Below are 25,831 nucleotides of genomic sequence, written 5' to 3' on the forward strand. Positions count from 1 at the left end.
CGCGCAAGACGAAATTAATCCGTTCCGTGAGGCTCTTTGTATAGCGGTTTTTTCGTCTTGCGAAGCAAGCCCATTGACAGCTTAGCGGATTAGCGCTATTAGCGGTTTAGCGGCTTTTAGCGATCAGCTGTTAAGCGGCTTATCAGCGGATCAGCTGATAAGCGGCTTAGCGGCTTAGGAAACGAGGGGAAAAAGGGGGGGAAACCCGCAGGAACTCGCAAGACATTTTCGACTTGCGAAGCAAGCCCATAGGGAAATTTGTTTTGCGAAGTGCCTCCAAAACGGAAAACCCTTTTGTCTAGCGGGTTTTCCATCTTGCGAGGCGTTCGTCTTGCGGGGCACCACTGTATTAGAGTAGCTTCTGTTGGCGGACAGAGAGTCACAATACAGTCACGGGTGGAATTCTATGCGGCTCCAGAACAGCACCAAACGCCATCAGCTAGTGACAAAGCTCACATTCCAGCCATTCCCACCACTTAGGATTGACAGACACACCAACACCTCACCTGAAGATGATGTTGCTGTGAGCACTGATGTTCTTCCCCCCATAGAGAGTGGGGATCCAGTCAGGACGAGGTCTCACCCCCCAGGTTTTGAAGCATTCATCCGAGTAGGTTTTCAAGTCCCAATTTTCGGGCTCAAACATGTCGTTGATGCCATCTGAACACATGGGCATCACCATTTCAGTGCAAGCCTAGAGCAGAAGGGTGAAGAGGAAAACAATGAAATTAGTTTAGAGAAGTAGACTGCCTTTTTTTAAGGGGGGGAAATGAACCAACTTATGATCCTCTGTAAAGCAACAGGCAGGTACATCAACATTGCTGTATAAGTAAGGCAGCCAGTCCACTTCTAAAACAATCGAATTTTCTACTTCAATTTTTTACAGTACAAGTTCACCATAACATGAGGACAATACAAAAGTGTGACTATTCAGCTTTAATTGCTTCATTGTTCTAAACTCCTGAGGCTCAGTGTATATCCGGAATGGGCACTCTTCTTGAAATTGCATTTGAACACCCCCCGCCCCTGATCAGTATTTTAAACTTTTTTCTTCCAAGTTGCCCAACTTCACTGTTGTATTCCCTGGACATATTTCACAAGGCTACAGGAGGTCCAGTTCAACTAGTTTGACCTCAACGTCTAGACATTCTGTCGCAACTTGGCGGCTTTTCACCAACCCTCAGGTGTGTATAACTAAAGCAACTTCCATAATGTGACCCTGTTTTACCCCTGCCTCCTCCAGCAGTTTGGATGGCACACTCTTCTTAAAGAGTGGGGGACGGCACACTCTTCTTAAAGAGCAGGGACCTACCTGGCCTTCTGTGCTCTGTTAAGCACCAGGCAGACTGGATGAGGAACCCTTTCCCACCCAAGAGCTACATTTCTCCATGGAGAATCTTCTGGGAGCTGCATGCCAGAGATGAGTGGGGTCAAAGCAAAAATGTGCTTAGTCCCCCACATACCTGCCACCTGCCCCTGAAGTGAGAGGGTTTTCCCCTTTATCCTAATTGCCATGCTTGGGTAGGGAAGGCCAAAGGCTGTGCTAGTTTGCCAACCGTGTTCTGTATAAATAATTGGCACTGTAAATATACCCACCACCCAAAAAGCTACCAGATTACAATTTGTTTTTCACTAACCTGCTTGGCTGGCAGAGGAGGGGTAGAAAACACTGCCCCTCCCATTTCTACGCTAGATGTAGAGGAAAGATGGATTGCACCTTGTCTCCATCAATTCTGCCCCTCACAGATGTGTTTAGGAATAGGCACAAAATGGGCAAACCTTTATTCAGAACTGAGTTCTCATCAATGTTCAGTTCAAGGGATGTTTTGCCTATTAGATCAGTTTCCTTCAGGAATACTGGGGAGTATGTTGAACCCTCCAACACCTCAACTGTCTTAATTTGGGGCATTGCCTCAAAAAGCATTCTCTATCTCTGTCATATTCCTCCCCATTTGAGGTATCCCAGTAACTATTGCTACTCTGAGGATCAGAATGGAGACTCCATGGTTCTTCAAATCTAATGGGCTTTTTAAAAGGACTCAACCAAAGGTTTACTTTCACATTTCTGTAATCCCATAATCATGTTGATATTTCTTAATTCTAATAGCTTTTAAATCCTTTAAGAAAACATCCAAAATGTTTTGTATTTTCTCTAACTACTGTGCTTTATCTTGTGATATACTATCGAATTCCAGGTTGGTTTCACAATACTGAGTAGTTTTTATCTGTCTTCCGTTTCCACATTTGAACGTTCAGTTAGGAAGAACATTAAATCCGTAGAATGTATGTTCAGAATAGATGCCCATTTGTATAGAAGCACAATGGCTAATTGAACTCTCAAATGTGAAAATGGAGATGATAGCTAAGGATACTTGGGACAGTGAAACCGAGCTGGAATTTAATTGCATATGACAAGATAAAGCAGAATGGTTAGAGGAAATACAAAAAGAATTGATGTTTACTTAAAAGATATTACAATTTAGACATTTAAATATGATGAATTAGATCACAGAAATGAGTAGATATACCTTTCCCAATGACTCAGGATTAAATGGAACATATTGTAAAAGGACTTAAACGTAGATGGGTCTTTATTGTGTTTCATACCAGGTTAGACCAGTTGCGCCTGTAACCTTATCTTTCCTATTACCTGTGACTTCCTGATCCTATATTTTTTAAATTGTAGCTGCCGGAGATCAAACATAGGACATTCTGCATTCACATATGGGTCTCAAGCGAAGAGCCCCACTTTGTGCCACAGTTTCACGGAGCAAATGATGCTGCATACATACCTGATAATACCAGCCCTGAATCCCAAGGCTTTTTGTGGCAGTCTGAGTTAAATTAAGGCATGAAGCACGTCCCGTGTAGTTATAGTAGACGTCTACTGCCTGTAAGATGTTTTGCAGCAGCAATTTGTCTGGCAGTTTGGGATTCCTCAAGTATTTACAAACTTCCTATAGATAGACAGAAAAGGGGAAGTTATTTTAAAAAGAGAGAGTGCAAAGAAATCAGCAACAGACTAAACCTGCGATGCTGCGTTTTCTGTAGACTCAGTTTGTCCACTCTGGTTAGTGATAGCAGATAAGCAACCTCTAAACTACAGATCAGCAAATTAACTTTGAATCTTGGCATGGCCAAAACATTTGTTATTCTACCAATAAACAAAATCATTACCACAAATCTGCAGCAAGAAGATTTCCTTCATTATACTTTAATAAAAATAAGGGCGATGGACCTATGGTCCTCAAAATGTTGCTGGGCTTCATTTCCCATTATCCCTTGGCCAGGGCTGACGGGAGTTAAAAGTCCAGCAACATCTGGAGAGTCACAGGTTAGCCACCTTTGCTTCAAAGAACTTTGAGAGTTTAAGCTTACTAACCCCAAATGATTTTCACAGAGGGAAATCATCTACGGTTGAAGGTAGTTCGTTACTGAATACAGGTTTCCTGGGGATTCTAAATGGGAAGAGAACTGTTATGCTCAGATCCTGCTTCCCATAGGCGTGTGGCTGGCCACTGTGAGGGCAGGATGCTAGAGCAGATCAAGCAGCCTCTTACGATCTTAGGTGCAGTTCCTGCTGAGCTGTTTGGTCTCTCCAAAAAGATTCATTCTAGTTTAAGATGGCTTCTTTGCAGCATAACTGTGGATGCTACTGCAAACAGGCTGAGAATAAGGTAACAATCTGTTTTACATTACTTTGAGACACTGATGATCTGGTGCCTTAGTAAGGTGCGAGGGGAGGAGGGGGAGAGTTCCAGCAGCTTCGGTATTCAGCTCTTGGCAGGAGCTGGTTCGCTGAGCGAAGGGTGAAGGGGTGGGGGGAGTTAATCACTTATTAAGACGACTTCTAGCCTTTTCCAGCCTACTGAGCAGCTTCTCGGCTGGAAGACCAAGGATTCCTGAAAACTCCTTTACTAGCACAGATGTGCCATACGGAAGTTAAAGAGCGGCTTTAAGAGGCGGCAACCTTTTATGAAGGGCAGTGGGGAAAGGGGGTAGGTTTGGGGAAAAGAGGGAAAGCCTGCACTTCCCCCAGAGGACCATGGGCCCCATTACAGAGGAGGATTAAGCAGATACATTCAACTGTTCGAACGGATTCTTTCCCCTAAGCTCTCAATACACCTCTAAGTCTCACTCAGGATAATCACATTAGTTTTGTCACTGAAGTCCCCCCCCCCCATTTGAAAAGAAAGGAAGGGAGGAAACTGGAACAGCTTATGCCACCCAGAGAGGCTGCATACATTTTTCCCTTTTAAAAAAATGTTTTGCAGCAAAAGAGAAGGAAATCTCTTGGTTTTAGGTGTTGGGGAACTGAAGTGCCTTGTCAAAAGGCTCTCAAAGAAAGACGCCTCCTCCCTAAATGGCTTCTAGCCATAAAAAACCCTCTAAAGCAAGCAGTAACGAACAAAACAAATTTGGTTTCAAAGTTTTACCAAACCTGGATTTCCATGTATCTTCCCTCATCTCTCCACACCCTCCAATAAAAGGCCATTAAACTGTCCCAAAGTCCTAGACTGGGCTTGAAGAATCTCTGGGATGTGACCATTGCAGCATCTTCCCACCAATCTGTGTCCTCTCTGGACTTTTAGGTACCTGAAGAATCACCTCTGCCCATAAAAAAGTGTTCATGCACTTGGATCTTTAGGGGAGGTTATTGTGGCACTGCTCCACTAGAGGTAGACTTGGCAGGTACAAAGGGCAGGGCCTTCTCGGTAGTGGTACCTGAACTATGACTGCAGGGCCTTCTAGAAGCCTTTTGCCTCTATGTGCCATATTATAGTATTCTAGCATAGGAAACACAGCTCACTTAAGAATACACATCCCCTACAATAAAGCTACTGCTTTCAACTACTAGCTTGTAGCTCACTCCTTTTGCTCTTCTGTGGTGTGTGTGTTTGGGCAGGGGTGTTCCCCTCTCCCTGCTTAGGTTACATCACATCTTGGCTCTAGAAATTCCGCTAACCCCCTTATTAAAAAAGTATTCATCTTCTCTATCTTCAGGCATCAATTAAAAGCAATTGTTTAGAAACAACTCACAATGCTGAAAGCCACAATTTATGTCTGATGCCTAATGTGCTGGCTGCTTTTGTACATTGATGTTTTTAACTGAAATTATTTGCTACCTTGGGAGTACCACTGTGGAGCCAAGAAGCAGAATAAAAATCCATTTAAGTGTTCAGTTATTATTGAACTACAACCTCATAAATAAAGAAAAATCACCTGGAGGTTGTGCAATCAACCAAATTATGCTTAGAATTCTCTTACTTTGGAATGCTTGGGCATCTTGTGTCACTGCTGTTTATTCATGTTTGACCTCCTAGAGTCTTTAAAAAGTGTTGGCTAAAAGAGGGGATGGGGAGCAAATGAAAAGATGCCTTTGTTCAGTTACCTTAATAGGCCAGGCAGGCAGAGGTTGCAAGAAGTCAGCCTTATATGGGTAGTCAACCATTGCCAAATTAACCCAAGTCTCACTTAGCCATCCTTTGAAAGCAGCAGCATCTGTCACAGTTTTCAGTGGGCTACACAGGCGAAATGTACATGAAAGCCAATGCAAGCCTTCCTCTAGAAAGGAGAAAATACAGAGATTCAGTTAACACATACTAAGCTGCCTTATGGCAAGTCAAACCATTGCTTCCTCTAGTCCAGTTTTTTCTCCTCTCTGGGCAGTGGCTCTTCTTGGGGTCTTTTCCAAGTTCTCCGATCCAGGAGTCTTTTTAAAAAAACTGGAGATGTTGGCAACTGAACTTCTATACTGAGTGGGAAACCGTTTTTTAACTCAAGGGGCAAATTTCCTCACTGCCAACTTCCTGGGGGCTGCACTAATATTGGTGGGTGAGGCCAGAGACAGAAAGTGGGCAGAGGAACAAATGCAACTCTTTCCAGGAGGTTACATTCAAGCCATACAAAAGTCACACAACACAACCCTCTTCAGGGAAGCAAGAGGCATTACCCGGATTCAAGGCCACATTGGGCATGTTTAGCCTGGAGAAGAGGAGGTTAAGGGGTGATATGATAGCCATGTTCAAATATATAAAAGGATGTCACATAGAGGGAGAAAGGTTGTTTTCTGCTGCTCCAGAAAAGCAGACACGGAGCAATGGCTCCAAACTACAAGAAAGAAGATTCCACCTAAACATTAGGAAGAACTTCCTGACAGTAAGAGCTGTTCGACAGTGGAATTTGCTGCCAAGGAGTGTGGTGGAGTCTCCTTCTTTGGAGGTCTTTAAGCAGAGGCTTGACAACCATATGTCAGGAGTGCTCTGATGGTGTTTCCTGCTTGGCAGGGGGTTGGACTCGATGGCCCTTGTGGTCTCTTCCAACTCTATGATTCTATGATTTCATCCAGGCAGAAAACCTGGGTGGGCATCGATTAGGGTTAGTGAGGTGAGCTATGAGTGCTAGATAGAGGAGCCTCTGAACACCTAGATATGGCTCCTCCCCACTGTCAGTACAAAGAGTGCAGAAAGGAGGCTCTTAACATCTCGGGAAAGCCCTGAGTGAGATCCTATAGCCACTTCCAACAGGGATTACACAAGCAAAAAGTATGTGTGTGAAATATATTTGGGCAGCATCATGAGCATCTACTGGATACTACCTGTGCCCCAATAGGCTATGGATGACAACTCCCACCAACCCCAGCATTTGTGCTTCTTAAAGCCAAGCTGGGAAGAAAGTACCTGGTCATTATAATGTGTGAGGTATGTGTGAAGGAAGGGAATAAAGGAAAGTGCAATCTCTGGAGAGTAAATGAAGTGGTAGCCTGGATGTTGTTTAGTAAATCCGTATACCACCTGACACCCATAGGTATCAGGGTGGTTCCCATCCTAAAGTTGCAATATATAAAAAAAGCATGAAATACATAAAACAGTGGTACCTCAGGTTACATATGCTTCAGGTTATAAACACCGCTAACCCAGAAATAGTACCTCGGGTTAAGAACTTTGCTTCAGGATGAGAACAGAAATTGTGCTCCGGCAGTGTGGCAGCAGCAGGAGGTCCCATTAGCTAAAGTGGTGCTTCAGGTTAAGAACAGTTTCAGGTTAAGAACGGACCTCCGGAACGAATTAAACACTTAACCTGAGGCACCACTGTACCAATTTCTCCAAACTAATAAAAAACACACTTAATGCTGAAAACCCTTTAAATACATTAATCTTACAACAAGGAGGCTGGTCCACACCCTCATTCCACCACCAAAGCACTGCCTCCAAAGGGATGGCCCCCTTTGGTGTTGCCCCACAGGGGAAGTCACACCCCCAAGGCAGACAGGCTTTATAGAACTGCTAGGAGCACATCACAGCAGAGATCGAAGGCCTAGAGAAGGCTCTAGATGAGTCTCTTCATGAGCTGCCTACCTGTGGAAGCAAGACGGTCAATGGCTGCCCAGGAGTTCCTGATGCTTTGTGAGCAACAGTTCCCACTCTTTTTGAAATCTTCGGTTACGATACGATAGAAGCTGCCACAGGGAACCAGGTTGTCGAACTGCCAGATGGGGGCTGAAGCCGCAAGAGCTCTGTGAGCCAAGGGGGAAAAAGAGGAGATTCATGAATAAGGAGATCTAACTGAGCACTTGTGGTAACAAGAGCTTTTGCCATGGATCCAAACCCTAGCAGTGAGCCAACTGAATCATCCCCCAAAGCCATTCAGTCTTGGCTTGTTTTTCGTAAGCTTTCCCCCTTCAGTTAATAGCCTTCCTCACAGAGCTGTTGCTTGGTTGTTCTTCAACATGGGGGTTGCAACCCATGACTTGCTTGTGCCAATCTTAAAAGTGAGGACTTGGCAACAGCACTGTTTTTAAAAAAGGAGAAAGGGCAGTGAAGAAAGGTCATGAGACAAAATTAAAATGTGTCTTAAGCTGCAGGATGGAGTTAAAAATAAAGATATTAGATAAATGTGTGGTGAATTTCCAGGCGGGGAAAAGGCTGGAGCTTTTGTTAATTCAGTTCTGCCCTGCCTTCTCAAAAGCAGCCAAGGTGACTGACTTAGGAATAAGCGATGAGGAGTCCGGCGGCAAAGCATATGCGCACATTGCCCAGGGCGGGTGTGCTCTCGAGGGAGGCGGGGCATGGAGGGTGCCCTCCCACGCGCCACAGTACAGGGTAGGAGAGGGGCAGGGAAGCTGCTGCTCACTCTCCTCCTGCTCTCCGCAGCCGGGTGAGACATGACCCAGCAATGGGGCTGCTGCAGCCGGGTGCAACTCGCCACAGCTGGGGAGGGCTGCTCTCTGCCATCAGGTCAGAAGAGCAGCTGCTGCCGAGTGTGAGGTGTGCCACCCACTCGCCTGCCATTTTGTCACCCCCCTCAATCATGACACCCGGAGAGGACCACACCCACCGCATCCCCCTGCCTACGCGTCTGGAGGAGTAAAAAAATATTTGCAGAGAGAAGCATTATAGAAATTATTGCACATGTAGGCACTGCTCGACTTACAAGCAAACCTATATAGGTCTGCCCAGAAACAAGTCCCACTGGGTTCAACGTGGATTAACCTCCAGGTTAAGTATGTGTTATGTTTGTAAGTTAGTGATAGCTGGTTCTCTGAAATATGCAGAATTTCCTATCAGACAAGATCAATTTTTGATACTCTTTTGGTACCGCACTCACCCAATTACTATATGAGGATATTTCATTCGAAACCATGCAGCAAGCATCCCTCCGTAAGATCCCCCTATGGCAATGACAGGAGTGTCCTGGGTCCCAGGGATAGTATGCTTCAGGTGTTGAATGAGCACTGCAAAATCAGCCAGAGCTTGCTCTGAAGACAGGTAATTCAGATGCTTGGCATCCTGAAACAAGATTGCGTGACATTTGCATTTAGCAACAGAAAACTCTTAGTCTTTGCTACCCCAATGCAGGAGGTGAAAATGCTATTCATTTCTCACATGGCTCAATGGAGAGAGCACCTGAAACAATGATGTGGGAGTTCAGCAAAAAGGTACAGAAGAATCCACACATGGCAGCAGACTTGACTACTCACTGCACAGTTGCCCACATGGTTTCTACTGCAAAGGAACAGAACTGTGTCTGGGATGTTCCCACCCACTTTGGGTAGCACAAGCTCCACCTATATGAACATGTGATACAACTGCACCGCGAAGTTGTGTGTTGTGGGAGGGATTATGCCATAGTAGGGTAAAGCTATGACAGTGGGTGAAACCCTGTCTACTTTTACCAAAGGAACCCTTGCAAATGTCACACGGCAAGACTGTGTCACCTCCAATGTAGAAGGACTATGAGGGAAGACACTGAGTTTTAGCTGTATTTAACTGGCTACCCTTGCTGAAACAACTCATCCCTATACCTCAAATTTCCATTTTGCAATTGCTCCAGAGCTCTCTTATTTACATATAAATTGCTTATGGTTTTTTCTATTACCGCACCCGTATCTCCCATTCTAGTTGTCCTCTAAAATTCTAAATTCTCTGTTGAACCAATAACTAACCTGAATGCAATGGGCTACTTACACTGAATGATTTGTTTCCAAAGGGCAGAGACTCTCCATAGTATCGGTGTTCAGCAAATACCAATATGGCATCAAGCTCTTCCGCTATGTTCCACATAAGACCCTGGAAGGAAGTAAAGAGAAAAACCCAGCAGAATAAATGTTGTCTATTTACAAACTGCCAACCACTAAACCATTTAAACATAATTTTAAGTTATAGAACATCCTATGCATACATAATTACTATAAATCAAAAGAGTTGTAAGGTTGTATATTCTGAAATTTATCATTCCAATTCATCTACTATATATTTTGTAAAGTTGTTTGTTCACTATGCATTTGGAAATCTCTTAAGATATGAAATTTTGCATAATGGTTCCTGAGATCAAGGACCAAGCTTTCGCCTATGTCTGGATACACTCAGATGCCCTTTTGAATCAACATGAAAACTGAGCCTTTGAAAACTGTCCTGAATTTAAGCACAGGGGTTTTTTTTGGGGGGAGGGGGGCATGTTCTCAGAATTCATGAGCAATACCAGGTACTAGGCTGTTAGTCTCAAATAAAGTTCATATTACTGATTACTCTTCTGTAATATGTTAATTTAGGGAGCAAAGCAAACTCAAGATCAGTCACGACAAGCAAGTTGAGATCCAGAAGATTTCTGGCTCAGTTAGTTAATGCCCAGCACACCAAGGCTATGTCGGTAAAATTACCACATCCCAGCTTGGTTGGAAATATACCAGGCTAACTCCCTTGCCCCAGATCAGCCAGGGTAAGCTCTGCCTGAGCTGAGACCAGTGGATATTATGCTGGCATAAACCCTGGGGGGGGGGGGAGGACATTCCAGGGGGGTGAGCAGGACTGGGCAGGGTGCCTTGCATTGGATCCTAACTCCATTCAGATCAATCACATTACCTGGCAACCAGGGTGAGCATATGCTGGCAAAAAGGGTGATATCAGCAAAATTTACGCTGGCATATTTCAAGCAACTTTTGTCAGCTTCCTATGGTTAGGATTGTTCTGTTAGGCATATTCTGTTCTACCATTCTGAAACTGATGGAGCAGTATTTTTTCCAGTTTTTTGCTTTATACATTTTTGCAGCAGCAAGATCTGTCACCACTTCCAAGTCATCTATAACAAAGTTATTTAAATAATACAAATGTGATATTTTTGGCTCCTGGGATTATCCAGTCATTTCCATTATTATACTGCAATCCTGAAATATATGTAGGAAATCAGAATGCCAACCGTCTTCTAAGAGCTGTACAGATAATAAATGACAACAGAGTTCCTACCTAGAATCCTAGACTCTCCCTTACCGTATTATTGGCAAACCAAGTGATATCTCCTTCATTGCCAGTATAGAAGAGCATCGACCCGATATTTCTCTTCCAGTGCTGGTCTGCAATGAGGTAGCGTTGCTTGAATGTGCCATCTTCGGAAAAACCAAAGTGGTCAATCTGCAGCAACAGACAGAAGAGAGCTCATGATATGGAAAGAAGGGAAAACTCATCAATAAGGAATTTCCTAATTTTAGACCATTCTATCTGCAACTCTCCAAGTAATGAGATTCACAAGCTATTTATTTATTACATTTCATACCGCACCTTTCCCCCACAAGGAGCTCAAGGTGGCATACATAGCTCTCCTTCTCATTTTATCCTGAAAATAACCCTGTGAGGAAGGAGGAGGAGGAGGAGGAGGAGGAGAAGGATAAGGAGGAGGAGGAGGAGGAGGAGGAGGAGGAGGAGGAGGAGGAGGAGGAGGAGAAGAGGAGGAGGAGGAGGAGTTGGATTTGATATCCCGCCTTTCACTCCCCTTCAGGAGTCTCAAAGCGGCTAACATTCTCCTTTCCCTTCCTCCCCCACAACAAACACTCTGTGAGGTGAGTGGGGCTGAGAGACTTCAGAGAAGTGTGACTGGCCCAAGGTCACCCAGCAGCTGCATGTGGAGGAGCGGAGACGCGAACCCAGTTACCCAGATTACAAGACTACCGCTCTTAACCACTACACCACACTGGCTCCAGTAGGTTAGGCAGAGTGTGACTGGCCCTAGGTTACCCAGTGAACTTCATGGCTGAGTGGGGATTTGAATCCTGGTCTCCGTGGTCTTAGTCTGACACCGTAACCACTACACCAACTGGCTCATGTGCTATTCAGACATGCAGAACCTATCACAGTAGAAACAGACTCAAGGAAACAAACGCAGCAAAGAAGATTGGGATGGGAGAAAGACAGTAGATGGAGCTGTTGCATAAACTAAAACCTTCTTCCAGCCAAAGCAAAAGATGTGATCTGAAGCTTTGTGCAGGTGGGAGTCCATATATGTTTCAAAAAAGGCTACAAACACTAACAGTGCTGAAGAAGCGGCTCACCTTTCAGGATCCTACTGTTTTTAGTTCTAGGCTATGTTCACATAAGCAAAACTAAACCATACTAGATACTCAGAGAAGTTATTCAGTACAGTAAGCCGGCCCCTTAACGCAGCGGTTACACCTAAAGGCAAAATCCTGTATAGTCAAAACACATTGGGTTCAATGGCAGGTGGGGTTGCCAAAGTCTTTTTTCGTGGATGCTCGCCCCCTTTCTGCCTATTTATTTATTTGCCAGGCATGTAAAGCTGAATACACACAAGTTAACTGTGCGTAAGTTGCAGGCTTACTGTGAAGAACAGCAATGGTGCTGCAATGGCAGGACTTCTGAGGCAGAAGTCCAGAGCCCTGCTCAATACAACGTTTTAAAATGAATGAAGCAATACAGATTGTTTTCTTGGTAAGCAAAGAACAAACCTAGGTTGCAGAATGTGGTTACGCTTGGAGTGAGACCACAAGCCTAGGTTCAGATTCAACAAAAAGCCAAGCCATGGCTTAGTTCCCAGTAGCATGGCAGCAGTAAGCACAAGAGAGAAGCAGAGTGGCCACAATTTTCTCCCTGTCAACAAACACATTCATTGTGTGAACGGAATCTATTTGCAGTATAGAATCATAGAATTGTAGGGCTGGAAGGGACCCCCCCAAGGGTCATCTAGTCCAACCCCTGCAATGCAGTAATCTCAGCTAAAGCATCCATGATAGATGGCCATCCAACCTCTGCTTAAAAACCTCCAAGGAAGGAGAGTCCTTGACAAGATGGTATCTGCAGGCTGTCTTCCCCTGCAGATTGTGGTGATGGGTTGGATATGCTGGAGATAAGACAGTCTTTAAGGAATCCCAACACTCCATTTTGTTCACCTATTAAATTTCATTCCCTTGGTGGCTATATTATCCCTCTGTGGAGCAAAGCTAATGTTGGAACTTTCATCCCTTGCTTTTTTAAAAAAGCAGAGCAAAATAGGATATTACTCTCACACACTGCAATTTAGGTGCTGGTGCTGGATCCAAGCGTGAAGGAATATCACTCTATGGATAAAATGTAACTAGTACAGTTTTCTGATCATGGGGAAAGGCTTTAAGAATTCACACTAGTCCCAAGCAAGACATGGTAGAGGGCAACAGGGCACATCCTGTCTATATTATTGTCTCCTTGTAAAAAGATTCAGAGAAGTCACAGGATATCCTCCTGCAGCTTACAAGCCCATGTCAACAAGCCAAGCCTTCTTAAATCTCAGTTTTAAACGAAGTATTACTTTTAAAAATATGTAATCAAAGTTTTTTAACATCAAGAAGGGCAGGAGTAGGTACAGTGGCAAAGCTAAACCTAGCAATCCTATACATATTAATTCAGAAATCTCACTGTGTTCAATAGGATTACTCCCTAGGAAGCATGTTTATGGTTGATTCAGCATTTTTACACTGCTGAATCAAATGTCTGTCAGCTCATCATAATTCTCAAAGAATTGATTGAACCCTAGCTCACGGGAACCTAGAGGGGGTCAGGGCACCCACAAACCCATAACAATACTTTGTTTGGGAAAAGACATGTGTGAGCGGGAGTTACGGGGAAAGTCAGTCAAGACACACTATTACAAAGGTCCAAAGATCCTTATACACAAGACTCGTCAAATGTGGATCTACCAAGAAAGCTTGTTCACTGCCTTTCATTCATTGGTCCTACATAAAATGTAGGTCGCATTCATTGGTACCTACATAAAATGCAATACATATAGATGCATCTTTACCTGTTAATGGCCTACAGTATTAGTGCAAGATGAAAGGGGAGGTTACATTTCAGAGCCTGGAGGCAACCAGATTATCATCATCGTTATAGCAGGGTATTAACTAGGTAGACCTTTGCAAGGTTGCTTTATTTGTGTCCGTTCTGCATCACAGCAACAAAATTGGATCAAGTGAGACATAGTTCCAGGGCACCCTAAAGGCAAATATTGTGGCACAAGCTCTCACAGGTACTAGCGAAACAAAGAAACAAACCTTATTCTGAAAGCTATTTGTCAGTTCTTCAAAGTGTCTCAAAACAGATGGTTCCGTTTGCTACACTAAGATGGTCGCAACTCCTTTGCTAGAATTAGATCAGTGGTATTTTACCACATGCCAGTTTTTAAAAGCTAAGGAGGAAGAAAGTTAAATTGTGAAAACACGTACAAAAAAGGAAGCCAGCCTGGAAGCAGTTTCACAAAGCATCTTTAGTTCCTGGCCCAGATACTGAAGAAAGTTCAACACCTTTGTCACTGTAGTCACATTAAAGTAAAAGCAGGAAGTTTCAAAAAGCAGAAGTGGGGGGCAAGAAGGAAGGATGGAAGAGACAGAATATGACTAACTGAAGGGAGGACTTATTCCATTCTGGTGGTTGTTCCACATGTAGTTTTTATTCAGAATCTTATTTTGTACAGGCATTCCCCCCGCCCCAGGAGAACTTCTGCTTTATCAGTGACGTACTGAGCATCACAAGGAGGAACATGAAACTCATGCAGAGGATTTTCCAAACTACCACTCCAAATCTTAGCTCACACACCCAGGTGAGGACAGTGGTTTACTCAAAGAACTGCAGGAACTCCCTAGCCCAGGCATGCAATGAAGAGGGTGCTCAACACATGGGCCAGGCTTGCTTCCTTTCACTGAAGAAAGGGAAAAGATCAGTGTTCAGGTATCCACATAAACTACAAACACATACAACCACCCTTCTCTACTATATAAGAACCACCTACAGACAGAAAAGTCCCTACCTCCCCTAAATAAGACAAGGAACAACTTACCACCCTTCCCTGGCAGTGCAGTAGAGGAGGAACTTGGGAATCAATCCACTCTTGTTGCAGTGACTAAGGAGTGCAGAATAACCACGTGGCAGAACCAGCCTTCATAGTTAAGCTGACAAAGAAAGGAGTCAGCTTCAAAGCACCATGTGAAAATAATGTTGTGGGGAATGAAACTGCAGTGTTTCAAAAGATTTAATTGTTTTATTCAAGGTATGTATGTATTATGTCATGCCCCTCAGCAGTTGTTTCGTGACTGGCACCCACAACAATCTACCAAAATGCCAAGTGTGCCCACTGGCCATAAAAAAAGTTGCCAAGCCCTGATGCAAAGTCAATCACCATGTTTTATTGCAGTACATGGAGATGCTTCATGCTGGCACCACATATTCTCAGCTGTCAGAGATGCCATTTCAACTGAGTCTCTGACACCCAGTGTGACTGGATTAAGATATGGCAACAGCTCCCTACGATCCATAATTTGAAAGATGGAAGCAAGCCTTGAGACTGTGTGCCCTCCATCTATTCTAATCCTGGCCTAAACCATATTTGTTATATTTTAGGACAAAACCTGGTTTGCCAACCCATCAATTTCAGATGTATAAGGGAACTGAGATTTACGTCTGTATACATCTCATGTGAAGTCACAGCTACTGGGGGAAGGGGGGGAATCTGGTCCGAAAGGTAGGTAACATGGGATGAGGCATATAGATTCTTTAGGACCCTTCCCATTTTGAAAACCATGATTTGTCAAGCCTCTGCCTCAATCAGACAGGATCAGCCCCCTGAGGACCAGATGACCCTCAGGGTCCCTTCCAACTCTACAATTCTATGATTCAATCTTTCAATAAATCCTTGTCTAAAACTAACACATTCATATTTCCTCCTCCCTTTTCACCTTTGGTAAGCCTCTTCACCTTTGGAAATTTTGCTCTACTTCTGCTTTTCCAAAGATAATCTTCAATCTATGTTTTTTTTTTTTTTTTTTTTTTTTTTTTGAAGGAGATATTGCATCATGGTGTTTATATTGGATTCAAAATGCAAATTGACTCTTGCTTCCCTCTGCACCTTCCCAATCATAACTTCCCTTTAATACACACTGCAAGCTTAACGTTTGCTTGAAACTTATTCCCAGAATATATATAACCTTAAAACTGACCATAAAATATGAGCACTTTTATATAGATAGCTGAGTAATTTGATTTTATGGCTTGATTTATTTTCATCAGCAAGCATGTGCTCCAGACACTCAACACAGGAATTGAAAGTATCAGGTAGCAAGGGATGGGAAAACTTCTGCCCCAAATCCTGGACAACTACCGCCACTCAGAGTATGTTATTATCTCATTTCAGGGTGTGAATCTGTGTGCATGACTAAAGTGATCATGCCAGAAGCTGTGGAACAGGAGCAGACTTTGGTCATTATAAGACTGTGGCTCATGGTTTAAGCAGGCTTGGATGCTATAAGCCAGGCTTCATGCCCTCCAGATGTTTTTGCCCTACAACTCCCATGATCCCTAGCTAGCAGGACCAGTGGTCAGGGATGATGGGAATTGTAGTCTCAAAACATCTGGCGGGCCAAGGTTGAGGTAGCCTGCTATAAGCCTTAAGGGCAGAAAATCCCATGTCTACCTTTACCCCTTCATGGAACACGAGGAACAAAAGGCTTCAGTTGAACTGAGATCATGTGCCAGGTGAAGAAGATGCAAGATTCATTAGCAGCTGAGGGACCTTCATGAAACGCTTTGTGCCCTGATAAGGCTTGAGAATATGTCACTTCCCAAAAATAATTAAGTAAAACTAAAACACCTTTCTTTTTCTTTTACAGGAGTCTGCCACTGACGTCACTTACCTACATACTGGTAATTTAATTTTAGTGAGATAAAGTGACGTGAAAGAAAAGAGTGAATTAGAAGACAGGAAAATTACTTTTGCTAGTTTTATAATTTTGCTGCTTTATCAGTTCCAATGCTTTGATGAAGTCATGCAGAGCTCTTGGCACACAATCCACTGATAAAGATACCCAGATGGCAGTGGGAAGAGGGAAGTCCAATAGGAACTTCTACAAAGTCCTTTGACCCTACAGGACAATAATAAAGACTCCTATTGTCAAATAAATCCCCCAGTGATTTGTTCACAATACATGACTATTTTTAAACAACTCTTACAATATACCAACTCTTTCCATCCCAAAATTTTGATTAACCAAGGATGTTTTTCAATGAGAGTTTCATACTGGTTTCCGTTTGCTTGGGATCGCTTGTATTTTAATTACAAATGCAGCCATCCCTGTACCTGCCTGATTTATTTATTTTTACTAAAGTGGAACCTCGGTTGTCGAACGTAATCCATTCCGGAAGACCGTTTGACTTCCAAAATGTTTGACAACCAAGACACAATTGCTGGTTGACATTTTTAAAAATAAATAAATGGAGAAACGTGCCTAGGAAGCCGTTCGGCTTTCGAGGCATGTGCAAAAATGGAAGCATTCACTTCTGGATTGTCGGTGTTCGGCTTCCGAATTGTTTGGCTTCCGAAGTGTTCCAACAACCGAGGTTCCACTGTATATGATTCAGTATTTCATGAAGCACATCACTTAATACTCCCAAGGTCAATTATTGCAAAGTATTGCAGCACTGGCATCAAGATCTTGACTTTAAAGGCTATCATAACCTGAGTGCGGGTGGCGCTGTGGGTTAAACCACAGAGCCTAGGACTTGTCTATCAGAAGGTTAGCAGTTAGAATCCCCGCGACAGGGTGAGCTCCCGTTGCTCGGTCCCACCTCCTGCCAAGCTAGCAGTTCAAAAACACGTCAAAGTGCAAGTAGATAAATAGGTACCGCTCCAGCAGGAAGGTAAACAGTGTTTCCGTGCGCTGCTCTGGTTCGCCAGAAGCGGCTTAGCCATGCTGGCCACATGACCTGGAAGCTGTACGCCGGCTCCCTCGGCCAATAAAGCGAGATGAAAGCCGCAACTCCAGAGTCGGCCACAACTGGACCTAATGGTCAGGGGTCCCTTTACCTTTACCTATAACCTAAGACCAGATATAAAGAGTTATATTAGGCTGCCATAAACATGATCAAGACTGCCTGAGTCTATAGAGGCATTCATTTCATCCAAAGTGGGAGCCTCCTGCCAACACTAACACGATCATCATTTTTCATAGAAAAATACAGAGGTGCATTCAGAGATAAACAATAGGCCAGGAGCTTGCTAATAAATACATGCTGTTGTTCAGAACAAGAAGTCCAAGTAGATGTTCTCACAGAGGAACACAATGTACACTTCCATACCATGTTCTACAAACGACAAGCTTAATTCAGGTTACAGCTTCTTTACACAGCAGTGTCAAAAGATGCAACCTCACACCATTAATTTCTTCAGAGACCATATGTTTGCCTTCCTCTCCTCAAAATAGGTGTCTGAACTCCTACACCGCTTCCTGTGACAGCCTGGTACACACAAACAGGGTTCAAAAATCCCATTGTCCTAGGCGCATTATGCAAGAGGGAATTTCACTAATGGGAGCTGTTTTTGAGCTCAGAAACTGCTCATTCTAATGAAATTCCCTGTCGCAAAATGTGTCTAGGACAATGGGAGTTTCAAACACCGGCTAAATTTTGCTTTTGTGCAGTTTGGTTTCAACATGTGACAATGAACATTCAAAAAGTTTACTATCCTTTAATGTTGTTTTTAGTTCTGCTACCCAAAGAAGCTATTATCCAGTAGGATATATCTACAAGGGCAGCTCTTCTAGAGTCAGATTCATAGGGCAGTTCCAACCAAACTGAAAATGGGTGTCTTCAGGAGTTCCACACTTGGGTGTGGTGGAAAGCCATCATACCATACAAAACTACTAGCCACACCTTTCCATTCTAATGAGTTTTGGGGCTCCACAACATTTAAGCAACATGATACTCCATTGTTAAGAAGGTATTGCTTAGTCAATGTGATATGACAGCCTTCTCTTGGAATGTCAGGTGCTAAATAAGGATAGGATAATAAGGATAGATAATCCTATATTATATAAGCCAGACAGAAACAATCCTAATTTGGTATATGGATATGAAAGCTGACTGAAATAATTCCAGTAAGGAGTTCAGCTCATGTTGAATTAGGGTCAAAGTAGACATGATTAGGGCTCAAATAGACATATGAATCCCTGTACTGGCACCAATGGGTGGCAGGATTTCCTCCACATTCCAGCTGCAGAGGAGGGCTTCCCTCGGAACTACAGTAAAGAACAGCAAAGCTCTCCCTCCATTGCAACTCTTACCCTGTTAATTATCCTAAAATGCTACTTGCTGTTTTGACCCTTTACTTACTAAAATACCACTGCTTAAGAGTGGAATGAGCCCAAGTAGAGCTGGGAGGGCACACCTTCCTCTGTAGAGGTTGAAAGTTAAGATACAGTGATGAGGGAGGATATTGTAGTTTCTTTATCTGTTCCTTCTTTCTTTCGTTTCTTTCTTTTCTATATTTCCTGTACATTAGTTTGTTTCTTTTATTGTATTGTGAAAACTTCAATAAACTTTTTTTCCAAAAGAATAAAAATAAAATACCACTGGTTAACTTGCCCATATTGTGACTTCTTCACTACTGGGGGGGCCATTCCACAAGTTATACAATAACCAGCCCATATGGGCTTGCTACCAAGCATACATTCAGCAGGAAGTTACAGTCAACCTTTGCTCTTTTAAGAGATAAACTTAAATGACGTGTTTTCAAAGCACTAGCTTGTCAGTCACATTAGTGACACACTTATGTGTTGAGTGCCCAGACACATGCTTTTGCCCTACAGGGGTTACAGTCGTACCTTGTTGTCGAACTTAATCCATTCCGGGAGTCCATTCGACTCCCGAAAACAGTTGAAAAACCAAGGCATGACTTCCGATTAGCTGCAGGAGCTTCCTGCACTCAATTGGAAGCTGCCGGGTTTGTGGCGTTCGGGAGCCAAAACGTCCAAATACCAAAGCATTTGAGAACCAAGGTATGACTTTCACAATCTTGATCCTTCAAAAGTTTGCTTGGCTCCCCAAAAGTTAACAGATTCTAGACCTTGTGGCTTTTGGAAAGGCGATTATGTACCTGACTGAACCTCAACTAGAAAGCAATGTAGAGTGATTGCCCAAGACCTGTAATCTTACACAGTATAGCTTGCTTGAAGCTACAGTTGTTTTAAATGAAGGCTTGCATTCTCTGCCCTGTGAGGCACTTATACTAAGATTATGAAGGCTATGTAGTAAAACCCAGCGGTAAGAAGACAGCTCCTTTCTCCACAGGTCTATCCTAGGCAAGCCAAAATGGGACACCATGAAATGCTTGAAAGAAAAGCAGTCGAAGAGGACTCACAGGGCAGTTACAAATTCACAAGTCAGCTGAGCAGATCAAAGCACAGGGGAATACCAGGGAAAATATGTTTTTGCGGGGGGGGGGACAACTTCCCACTAGAAATATATTATTATCTTGCATGCCAGTGATGCTGAGGATCATTAGAAGTAATGAAAATTTGGTTATAATAAAAAAAAATATGATCCTGCAATTGTCTGCTGATGCACCAGCTTCATGGGTTCTTAACTAGGGAACACAGTATCTTCAGCTGGAGGATTCTACTTGTCTACTCAGATGGGAAGGAAATGAAAAGAGGGGTAGTTTGCTCTATCTCACCACTAGCAGAAGAGCAGCTGATGGGAATGCAGGAGAGGACTCTTCATTATGGCACCTGGATTTGAGAACGCAATTGAACTTTCTGTGATAGTGCTTCATCAACCAATAGACAAATTTATTTATCTGGGCGTTTAGCTTAGACAATTAAATGGTTTGCTACGTAGCCACGTGTAATTTTGGATGTTTACTGTATTGCTTTATTGACGCTGTAACCACCGTCAAAGTGCTTTGGAATGGAAAAGGAAAGATAACATCATTCTAATAAAAATAAGATATTGGACATGGAAGAATGGGGAGTTTGAACGCATGTCCATCCATGTAGCTCATTGGGAAGGCCTGTGTATGTCACTTCCTCAGCTGCAAGAATAAAGTGGGGTGATCTTATGTTAACCACCAATTGTTTAGAGCAGGCTTCCTCAACCTCAGCCCTCCAGATGTTTTGAGACTACAATTCCCATCATCCCTGACCACTGGTCCTGCTAGCTAGGGATCATGGGAGTTGTAGGCCAAAAACATCTGGAGGGCCGAGGTTGAGGAAGCCTGGTTTAGAGGGAGAAAAGTGGGGCGCAAGTGTCATAGTACAGCTGACAACTAGCAAGAACTCATGTCTGCCAAAGAGAAAGATGATGGGGAAGCTGAGACCTTCCAGATGTTTCAGACTACAACTCCCATCAGTCCCAGTCAGCATGGCTAATGGTCAATAATAATAATAATAATAATAATAATAATAATTTATTTATACCCCGCCCATCTGGCTGGGCCTCCCCAGCCACTCTGGGCGGCTTCCAAAAGAATATTAAAATACTATGATACATCAAACATTAAAAGCATCCCTAAACAGGGCTGCCTTCAGATGTCTTCTAAAAGTCTGGTAGTTGTTGTTCTCTTTGACATCTGGTGGGAGGGCATTCCACAGGGAGGGCGCCACTACCGAGAAGGCCCTCTGCCTGGTTCCCTGTAACTTGACTTCTCGCAGTGAGGGAACCGCCAGAAGGCCCTCGGTGCTGGACCTCAGTGTCCGGGTAGAACGATGGGGGTGGAGACGCTCCTTCAGGTATACTGGACCGAGGCCGTTTAGGGCTTTAAAGGTCAGCACCAACACTTTGAATTGTGCTCGGAAACGTACTGGGAGCCAATGTAGGTCTTTCAAGACCGGTGTTATATGGTCTTGGCGGCCGCTCCCTGTCACCAGTCTGGCTGCTGCGTTCTGGATTAGTTGTAGTTTCCGGGTCACCTTCAAAGGTAGCCCCACGTAGAGTGCATTGCAGTAGTCCAAGCGGGAGATAACCAGAGCATGCACCACTCTGGCAAGGCAGTCCACAGGCAGATAGGGTCTCAGCCTGCATACCAGATGGAGCTGGTACACAGCTGCCCTGGACACGGATTTAACCTGTGCCTCCATGGACAGCTGTGAGTCCAAAATGACTCCCAGGCTGCACATCTGGTCCTTCAGGGGCACAGGTACCCCATTCAGGACCAGGGAGTCCTCCACACCTGCCCGCCTCCTGTCCCCCAGAAACAGTACTTCTGTCTTGTCAGGAACCAATCTCAATCTGTTAGCCGCCATCCATCCTCCAACCGCCTCCAGACACTCACACAGGACCGTCACCGCCTTCACTGGTTCTGATTTGAAAGAGAGGTAGAGCTGGGTATCATCCGCATACTGATGAACACCCAGCCCAAACCCCCTGATGACCTCTCCCAGCGGCTGCATGTAGATGTTGAAAAGCATGGGGGAGAGGACAGAACCCTGAGGCACCCCACAAGTGAGAGCCCAGGGGTCTGAACACTCATCCCCCCCCCCACTTTCTGAACACGGCCCAGGAGGAAGGAGCGGAACCACTGTATGACAGTGCCCCCAGCTCCCAGCCCCTCAAGACGGTCCAGAAGGATGTTATGGTCGATGGTATCAAACGCCGCTGAGAGATCCAGCAGAACTAGGAAACAGCTCTCACCTTTGTCCCTAGCCCGCCGGAGATCATCAACCAGTGTGACCAAGGCAGTTTCAGTCCCATGATGAGGCCTGAATTCCGACTGGAAGGGATCCAAATGGTCCGCTTCTTCCAGGCGTGCCTGGAGTTGTTCAGCAACCACTCGCTCAATCACCTTGCCCAAGAATGGAAGATTTGAGACTGGGCGATAGTTGGCCATCGTGGCCGCATCTAAAGATGGTTTTTTAAGAAGTGGTTTGATAACCGCCTCTTTCAGCGGGTCTGGGAAGGCTCCCTCACGGAGGGAAGCATTCACCACCCCACGAAGCCCATCACCCAGTCCTTCCCGGCTAGCTTTTATAAGACAGGATGGGCAAGGATCAAGGAGACAGGTGGTTGGTTTCACTCGTCCAAGCAGCCTGTCCACATCCTCGGTGGTAACAGATTGGAATTGATCCCATGCAATTTGACTAGACAGGACTCTAGCACTCTCCCGCCCCAGCCCTGCTCCCACGGTGGCGTCTACCTCTTCCCGAATCTGAGCGACTTTATCTGCAAAAAACTTTGCAAAATCATTGCAGGAGATCATGTGGCCCGTACTGGGCCCCGATGTAGCAGGTGGTTCCGCTAAATTGCGGACCACCTGAAAAAGTCTCCTGCTGCTGTTTTCTGCAGATGCAATAGAGGCGGCGAAGAAAGTCTTCTTCGCTGTCGCTACCGCCACTTGGTAGGCTCGACATTGAGCTCTAACCTGTGTCCGGTCAGCTTCAGAATGAGTTATCCACCACCGGCGCTCTAGCCGTCTCAACGATTGTTTCATTGCCCTCAGATCCGTGGAAAACCACGGGGCTCTCCGGGCTCCATGCAATCGGAGAGGGCGCCTCGGAGCCAAACAGTCAATAGCCCTGGTTAACTCCACATTCCAGCGGGCCACCAGGGAATCAGCTGAAAGGCCATCAACATGGGATAAAGCATCCCCTACCACTCTCTGGATCCATTTGGATCCATTAAGTGGCGGGGGCGGACCATCCGAATCGGTCCCACCTCCCTGCAGAGGGGAAGGGTCGCGGAGAAGTCCAGTTGCACCAGGAAGTGATCTGACCATGGCACTTCTTTTGTTTCACTTTTAGTTAGTGTCAGATCACCAACATCCGTAGAGGTAAACACCAGGTCCAAGGCAAGGTCAAGGATCACCTACATCTGAAAAGCCACAGGTTTTCCTCCTCTGGGTATAAGGGATCCTGCCATGCCAAGCTTTTTGTGTGAGCATGTTGGGGGGGGGTTGATGAAGTGGGGGAAAGCACATATCTAAGCCTTTGTTACTGCATTAAGCACTGCAGTGAAGGAAAAAGCTGGAAATTATGAAAAGGAAACTCTTCAATTACAGACATCCTTAAAGAGTCATGTCTGCAGTCTGACCTACAGATTAAGTGCATAAAAATAAAGTTTCACTGAGAAAACACAAACAACTACTTCCACTATTTCCGAGGACTATTGTTCAAAGGCCTATTGTTTCACTCACAGTTTCTTTTGTCCCTCACTATGCAAACATCTGCCAAAAAGGACTCATATAAGCAATGCTGGCTAGCAACCTCTAAGAGACAATCACTTATTTTAAGAATAAGATAGAGAGAATCGGACACCTCTTTCAATTGGTGTATTATGGAGGCAATGACTCTGAAAAGTAAGAGGAGAGTTATGAAATACAATACAGAAATTTTAAAAAGTAATACTCCAGGATATACTCCCTTCAGACCTAGCCATTTATGCATGCCCTAGAACAGTGTTCTTCAAGCTTGGCTAAGGTAGCAGGGGATGTTGGGAGTTGTAGTCCAATAACATCCAAGAACTCAAGGATTAAGAGCACTACCTTAGAAACTGTTGCAGCAAAACATTGCAAGGGAAAGCTGGCAACACTAATGTGGCAACATGCTTGCCATTACTATTCTTCTTTTGAAAAATCCACAATGAAATTTCAAGGTTCTTCATGGTTCATGGGTGCAGTTTTTAAGACACTGCACAGTTGAGTCTACAGCATTCTGATGAAGGTGATCTGCGCCATCTGTTTTAACTGCCTGGGAGAATAGAAGACTGCATTTGCACCTGTGCATAATTACTTTCATGTATGAAACCAGGAAAACACTAATTACACATCCGTCAAAACAAATTGATGGCAAGCGAAACTGCCATGTGCTCTCCTCCCTTCTGCAGGCAGTCCAAGACACCTATTAAATCAATAAGCAATTTGGCTTGCAACATCTTTCCTTCCACCCTAGAGTTATTTTTACTGAGCCACCCAGGGACAAGGCATTACTACATCTACAGAAACACAAAGATCCATGCTTCTACTTGAAAGGCTTTCTTAGTTTGTTGGGCTATATTACAAGAAGGGTTAGGGTTTTATTATGTTTTTATATCTGCTGGAAGCCACCCAGAGTAGCTGGGGCACCCAGTCAAATCGGCAGAGTACAAATAATAAAATTATTATAAGGCTAATTCCACATGATCCAAACAGTTGCCCCTTCTACTTAAAACCTGTAACTTGCCTTTAGCCTTATTAAAATAAAATAAAAAAATTCCTTCCAGTAGCACCTTAAAGACCAACTAAGTTAGTTCCTTATTAAAATAGTAAAGCTTTCTCCTAAGCAACCAGACACAAAGGAGGGCATGTTACTGGACCTCTAGGGGAGAAAATGTTGGCTAAGTACAAGTTGTCAGGCAAGGATAATCTGAAGAACTGTTAAAATGCAAAATCCACCCCCCACCCCAGAACACACCTTAAAAACCAAAGGAAAAAAATGTTTGCAGGTCCCAATCTACTAATAGTAGCTCTGAAAGGTAGAGTAACCCAAGATCACTGTCTGCTTCAGATGTTGTTAATGGAAGAGCCATGCCAACTTCCTGCACTTTTGAAGTAAAGAGCAACCGTCTCCAGACAGCAATCTGGTCTATCCCACCCACTACTGATGAGCTGGTCACATTCTCTTACTGCATAACAGGCAGCCTCCATAATAAATTCCTGCTACTATGCAAGCCCTTCTCGGAGCTATGAGGAAGAGGAACGTCACACAACTGGATTCTGGAGTTGGGAGACTACACACACCTTCAGTGCTCATTTGCAAGGCCAATATGGTTATGTCGTAATACAACTCTTCTCACAGCAATCAAAGGTTCCCAATATATGCATACACCATCTGAGTGTGTCTGTTCCAAGTCTACATGTGCAGCCTTATTTATTTATTTGTTACATTTCTATACCACCTTTTCTTCCAAGGAGCTCAAAGTGGTGTACATGGTTCCCCTCCTCTCCATTTCATATTCACAACAACCCTGTGAGGTAGGTTAGGCTGAGAGATGGTGACTAGCCCAAGGTCACCATGTCTCCCAGGTCAAAGTCCAACACTCTAAGCATTATGCCACACTGGCTCTCAGCCTTGGCATATTTATATGTGATTTACACATTAACTCTCTTCAGTCAGGTGATCATCTGGTATTCTGCCACGCAACTGCCTCCCTTGTGGCACAGCTACAATAGCTTGGGGCTTTGTGCTGCTTCATTCCAAGACAAAAGTACAAGTCGTAATTCAAGCTTTGTCCTGACCCTCTGATCAGTTTGATCACTCCAATCTCAGCACCTCAGA

At 44.2% G+C, this 25,831-nt stretch overlaps 1 protein-coding gene and 1 long non-coding RNA gene across 3 annotated transcripts in view; one reads left to right on the forward strand and one right to left on the reverse strand.

Annotated features, from left to right (window-relative positions):
• The window catches only part of LOC309341409, a 122,621-nt gene that overhangs the window by 16,439 nt on the left and 80,351 nt on the right, over positions 1–25,831 (forward strand). The window lies entirely within an intron of this gene.
• Positions 1–25,831, reverse strand: part of PRCP (prolylcarboxypeptidase) — a 31,744-nt gene that overhangs the window by 1,958 nt on the left and 3,955 nt on the right. The window contains exons 2-8 of the mRNA XM_081860509.1: positions 10,767–10,907; positions 9,468–9,569; positions 8,608–8,789; positions 7,359–7,516; positions 5,393–5,565; positions 2,793–2,957; positions 507–694 (exon numbers count right to left, since the gene is read on the reverse strand). Of these exons, the coding sequence (XP_081716635.1) occupies positions 507–694; positions 2,793–2,957; positions 5,393–5,565; positions 7,359–7,516; positions 8,608–8,789; positions 9,468–9,569; positions 10,767–10,907 (1,109 nt within the window). The remainder of the gene's footprint in view (positions 1–506; positions 695–2,792; positions 2,958–5,392; positions 5,566–7,358; positions 7,517–8,607; positions 8,790–9,467; positions 9,570–10,766; positions 10,908–25,831) is intronic.

This window comes from Podarcis erhardii, assembly GCF_964252035.2.
Source record: "Podarcis erhardii genome assembly, chromosome: 4".
NCBI classification, from domain to species: Eukaryota; Metazoa; Chordata; class Lepidosauria; order Squamata; family Lacertidae; genus Podarcis; species Podarcis erhardii.